The sequence below is a fragment of the Cetorhinus maximus genome, unplaced genomic scaffold (genome assembly GCF_964194155.1).
Source record: "Cetorhinus maximus unplaced genomic scaffold, sCetMax3.hap1.1 HAP1_SCAFFOLD_3175, whole genome shotgun sequence".
Lineage (NCBI taxonomy): Eukaryota > Metazoa > Chordata > Chondrichthyes > Lamniformes > Cetorhinidae > Cetorhinus > Cetorhinus maximus.
The window spans coordinates 19,929-25,932 of record NW_027599097.1 but is presented as its reverse complement, the minus strand read 5'-3'; the positions used below and the strand labels follow the sequence as shown (position 1 = coordinate 25,932).

Here is a 6,004-nt window from a genome sequence, read left to right as displayed (position 1 = left end):
TGTCTCTCCTCGCCTATTCCTCCACTCTCTATCTCTCCCCCTCCATAGCCCTCCTCTCTCTCTCCTCCCTCCATCCTGTCTCTCTCCCTCTCCATACCTTCTCACTCTCCCTGCAACCCCCTCTCTCTATCTCTCTCCCCCTCCATCCCCCTCTCTCTATATCCCTCCTCCTCCATCCCCATCTCTCAATCTCTCACCCCCTCCAATGTCCTCTCTATCTCTCTCCCCTTCGTGACCCTCTCTCTATCTTTTTCCACCTCCATTCCCCTCTCTCTATGTCCCTCCCCTCCATCTCTCTCTCACTATCTCTCTACTTCTACCTCTCCATCCCCCCGCTCTCTTTCCCTCCATTCCCCTCTCTTCTCTCTAGCCCTCCATTCCCCTAGTGCTCTCTCCCTCCATTCTCCACTCTCTCTCCCCGCCATCCCCCTCTCTACCCCTCCATTGCCCTCGCTCTCTCCCCCTTATATTCCCCCTCTCTCCCTCCACCCTCCATTCACCTCCCTCTCCTCCCTCCATTCCCTCCTCTCCCTAACCCCCTATTCCCTCCTCTCCCTCCCCCACCCTCTTCCTCCCTCCCTCTCTCCCTCCTCACCCTCTTCCTCCCTCCATCACTCCCCTGCCCTCTTCCTCCCCCTCTCCCCGCATTGTGCTCACCCCCTCCCTCCCTGGCTTCTTCCAGTCCCCTCCCTCCCTCCTCCATCCTATCCCTGCCCTTGCCCCCTTGGTGACTCCCCCTCACCCACTTGGTGAATTCTTCACCCCCCTGGTGAGCTCCTCATTCCCCTGGTGACCCTCCTTGCCCCCCCTGCTCGCCCCACCTTGCTCCCCTGATAACCTTCCTCACCCCCCACCCACCGGTGACCCCCCGCTCTAACCCGCCCAGTAACTCCCTCTCGCCCCTACTCCCTCTGGTGACCCTCCCTTTGCCCCCTCCCCGGTGACACCCCCTTGCCACACACACCTCCCCGCCCCCCCCACCCCGGTGACCCCCTCTCACCCACCTGGTGACCCCGCTCACTCCCCTTGTGACCCAACCTTGCCCCCCACATACCCCCCCAGGTAACACCACCTCACTCCCCCGGTGACCCCCCCACTCGCCCCCCTGGCGACCCCCCCCTTGCCAACCCCCACCTCACCAGCCGCCCTTGCCCACCTCATGACCCCACTCTGCCCCACTTGCAAACACTCCTCCTAAGCCCCCCTTGCCCCCCCAACATGCGCCCTCACCCCCGTCGCATGCAACCCTCTCTCCCCTCACGAACCCCCCCTCTCGAGTCCTCCTCGTGAGCACCCCTTGCCCACCTCATGAACCCTCCTCACTCCCACCATGACTGCTCCTCACCCCACTCGCCAACCCACTGCCAGCCCCTCTCGCTAGCATCCTTTGTGAGTCCACCTTGGCCCCCTTGCAAGCCCCCCTCATAAACACCACTCACTTCGTGAGCCTCCCTTGCCCCCCTGGCGTGACCCCCTCATCCCCCTGATGTGCCCTACCCTCCCCCCACAGCGTGCAACCCTCTCCCACCTCGCGAGACCCCTTGCCCCCTTCGCGAACAACTCTCGCTTCTCCTCACGTGCAACCTTCACTCCCCCCATGAGCAACACGAGCCCCCCCACGAGCCCCCCTTGTCCCCTCATGAGCCATCCCTCGCCCCTTCGCCCCCCCCACAAGCCCCCTTACCCTCATGAACCCCCCTCATCCCTTCTCCCCTTCGCAACCCCCCTTGCCCTCTCACGAGCCCCCACTCGCCTGCCTCCCTCACAAGCCCCCCTCGCCCCCTCAACCCCCTCACGTGCCCCCCTCTCACCCCCCTCACCAGTCCCCCTCATGTGCCCCCCCTCACGAGCTCCCTTGCCCCCCTCATGAGCCCACCTCATGATTCCCCCTCACAAAGCCCCCTCGCCACCCCTTGCATTCCCCGTCTCGAGCCCCCTTCACGTGCCCCCCTTGCATGCCCCCCTCACAAGCCCTCCCACTAGCCCCCTTCACCTCCCTTGCGAGCCCCCATCAACCCCTCTCGAGCCCCTACCACCCCCTCGCGCGCCCACCTCACGCCCTCCTCATGAGCCAGTCTGTTTGGCCGACAGCAATCCAAGGTGAGATTTCCTCCCAAGTGATAATCAACCCTCATTTGAACACTAAATGGCTGCAGGGCAGCTGGAATTTGCAGGTGTGTGTTCCCCACTGAGTCTTTGTGCACCCACCATCCTCAAAATTCAGGGCCACATTCCCCCACACCTGCCACCAAATATAATATATTTAATATTTAATATAATATGCCACCCTTAAAATCTCCTCAGCTTACCATGTCGCCCACTAACACTCACCTGAAAGCAAAGCCAAAAAACAAACAAAAACACAGACAGAAGTGGAAAATTGGAGAAAGATAGAGCCACAGAACAGGGCATAAACAAAAAGCAAATAAGAGCATTAACTTCTCCTTTACCTACCATGTGTAATGTCACAATACCTATTTTGAATTGAGAATAATTAAGTTTGTCCACTGAGAATGTTTATACTTCCTCACTCAGTACTCTTTCAGAAATTAGTGGAGGATAATTTTTCAATTTTTATTCAACGAAAATATTTAAAGATCTTTAAAATCATTTTCTCTCTCTCAAAGTTCCATCAGTTTTTTAAATTTTTCCAAATTGATGTATCAGCTAAAAATTGATTTCGACCTGATTTTGAGCTGCGCAAGGACATAACTCTTCCTGGACAATGGGCCGAATGGCCTCCTTCTGCGCCATTAAAATTCTGTGATTCTGTGAGAACTGAAGAAAAGCACTGGAAGACATGGGTATTAAGGCTAGTAGACAAAAAACCCAATTTACGGACTGTCAGTTTGAGCCTAGGCAGAGGATCAGAGTGAAGGAGTAAAGGTTATGGGTGAAGACTTGGGGAAAGTGAGTAGTTTCAAGTACCTGGGGTCAGTGGTGGTAGAAGGTGGAAGTATGGAAATGGAAATTAAGCCCTGGTTGAAGTAATTAGAAGAAGTGCTATGGAGTGTAATGTGATAGAAAAGTATCAGTGAAACTGAAAGGAAGAATTTACAAGACAGTAATTTTTTTCTTGGGTGTTTTGGTTTGGACTTCAACAATACCAACTTGCTAAATATTATAACATGTTCATGCTCGTGGCTCTATTTTCCTTTGTATAACTCAAATAAAAACATATTTTAAAAAACAAACATAATCATCACTGTAAATGTCTAATATGCTTTGGTGCTGTTTTGCGAGAGGTTGTTTAGAATCTGTTATTCATTCAGAGGTTGGCTTAAGTAAACTGATCCTTCTGTTCACTGCCATTGGCCAGGTAAATTATGTGCCCAATGAGGTGTCAAATCAAACAATTAGTCATCGAGTTGCAGTGAATCTGCTCGAGTGGGAGCAACAGGTCTTGGATTTGTGCTGTCCTTGAGGACTCTAGGGGATCTATGTGAAGATCATTTTTGGTACAATATTCAGTTTTGTGAGATGTAGATAACTTCATGAGGTGTTAGAATAAGTCTGAATCTCTCTGCTGTAGTCAGCTTCAAAGGCATTGACTTCTACATACGTGCTCTGAAGACTGAACAGTATTTGGAACTAATTTTATGCTGCATCCAGAAAAGGAGTGAAAATTGGTTCCCTTTTTATTTGTAGATTTCCTTCTTCATACTTTGACAGTATACAGGCTTTTACATTGCTTGTAAAAGGCCACAGACATAACCTGCAGTAGCTCAGAGAAGGCTTTAGTCAAAGTCAGTGAATTGAGTTGGTTGAAGAGCTTGAAAAGCATTGCTACTCCGGATACCAGCAGACACAGCTCTGTGGAATCATGAGTTTCCTCCAAGCAACACAGTATGAATTTATCGAAATGTGAACATTGTGATTCCTACAATGAGATGCCTGCTCTGGGTGAAGAAATCGTTACTGTGCAATTCTCTGCAAATGCTTTCCATCCTGAGGACCTTCATCTTCAACATAATGTAACTCAGGCATGGATAAGTGCTATGGGGCACTCCAAGACAGACATTTTGATGATTCCTCTGGTGTTCTGTCTCTTTGCCTCGCTGTTGGCAAGTCCTCTGGTCCTGTTGGCCATCTTTTCAAACAACAAGCTTCGTCAGGAGACCAGGTATCTGCTACTTGCCAACACTTTGGTTAATGATTTGATTTATTCAATACTGAACACCTTCATTGACACCCTTAACACCGCAGGTGTAGGAATGCCTAAAGTTGTTTGTGAAACCCTCTTGTATGTGCTAACGGTGGCTTATTGTAATGGGATCCTGACAGTCACTGCTATGGTGATGGACACTTATGTGGCTATTGGTTGGCCCCTTCGTTATACTTCACTTTTACCGCACACCCGGACCCTCAAAATCATCATTTGTATATGGATTATATCTACTGTTGCACCATCCATTATCTATGTAATAACACTTGGAACTCAACAGAATCCATTCTCCACATTGTCAGTTTGCATCTTACCTTTAATATTTGTACTCTCCATCCTTCGTACACCTTTGTTAAAAATTTATTACAGTTTCACAATAATTTACTTTCTGATATGTTTAATACTCATCTCCAGCTGCTATGTCATGTTATACTGCAAAACGAAGACATCAGGAATATGGGGTGGCAACTCCAGAGCGAGACAGACCTATGTCATCCACTCAGTGCTGCTCGTTTTTTATTTCTCTCCTCTGCTTGTGTTGGTAGTAGTGGCTGCACTCCAGGAACTGCACCTGATTTCCTATATGACCGGACTCTGGATCACTCTGTCAATGACCAACATGCTTATGATGTTACCCAAGGCAGTTTCTCCTTATATTTATGCAATCAGATATCGAGAAGTCACAAAAACAATTCGGTCTTTATCAATGCTAAGGCATGTTAGACGAGTAAATCCAACGAGTTAGTAAATTAGACTGAGCAAATCTGCTAAAGTGTGACTATTTCAATAACAAAGCTTTTTGTTTGCTATTATAGGAACAATCCTCAGTAAAATTGCCAAAGGGTTGCCTTTGTCTTTGAGTTTCATATAGGGAAATACTCTGTAAAATGACTGAAGATACACGTACAACATAGAATTCAGCATATGAATTGAAGACAGGGAATTAAAACAGTTGAATATAAACTTTTAAACAAATAAGTTGTAAAATATTGCTGAAGACAGAGACATATTGTTGAAGCTTTTTGTCTTGCACTCACCAGGACAAACGCAAGAATGCCAAATTTCAAGCAATTACAACAATTTATATGATAGGAGAAAAGGGTGCTGATTGGTTAGCAAGTCGACTCTGATTGGCTGAGGCATTGCCATGGAGAAAGTAACAAAGTGATAGACTCCCCAATCTCCCAGGTAATTTAAAAAAGGTGCAAGGCTTAAATACATTCCTTTTCAACCATTTTTCTTCTGTAGTATAAATTGTTGTGATCATCTGAGATTTGGCATTCTTACATTTTCCTAACGAGTATAAGATGAAAAGCTTCGGTGACATATCTCAGTTTTTCAGCAATATTCAATATTCTGTGCCACCAAAAAAAGTTGTAAAGTCATTATCCTCCACACAGTTCCAGAGAGGAAGCCTTTAGTGAGTCATGAACAGATCATGACTATTCATGTTTGTGTGAGTTCCTTTGTTAAAACTAAGGCTTTAAAGTAAAGGCATATTGCTAGAAATTGAACCAATCTGCCTGGAAATCCATGCTTCAGTATTGTCCAGTTGGGGAAGATTAGCAGAAAAAGGCACGAATATTTCTGACACATGGGGTCACTCAGATGTAGAAGTTTTATTACTTTACTCAAAGTAGCAACCTTTCTGTGTTAACCTAAGTAAATTTTTATTTCTTCAATTCCTCTTCTTTAAGAACTTTTATCTAACAAGTGAAAAAGGTATCCTTGCTGGTACAGGTACCTTTAATGACAGAGAGGCAAAGGTTACAGACTAAATTGCTGCTACAAAAGCCACTCAGGCAGTGCTTTGAGTGTCACTTAATTGTGCTATGGGGC

At 47.5% G+C, this 6,004-nt stretch overlaps 1 protein-coding gene across 1 annotated transcript; it reads left to right on the top strand.

Moving 5' to 3' along the window:
- The first annotated feature begins 3,998 nt into the window (after positions 1-3,998).
- LOC144677850 (putative G-protein coupled receptor 148) lies at positions 3,999-4,910 on the top strand. The gene has a single exon (XM_078537854.1). It carries the CDS (start codon positions 3,999-4,001, stop codon positions 4,908-4,910), a length of 912 nt encoding a protein of 303 aa, XP_078393980.1.
- Positions 4,911-6,004: the final 1,094 nt, after the last annotated feature.

Excerpts from the sequence above, each read along its gene's own strand:
- LOC144677850 (XM_078537854.1), top strand. The coding sequence starts at position 3,999 with ATGGGGCACTCCAAGACAGACATTTTGATGATTCCTCTGGTGTTCTGT.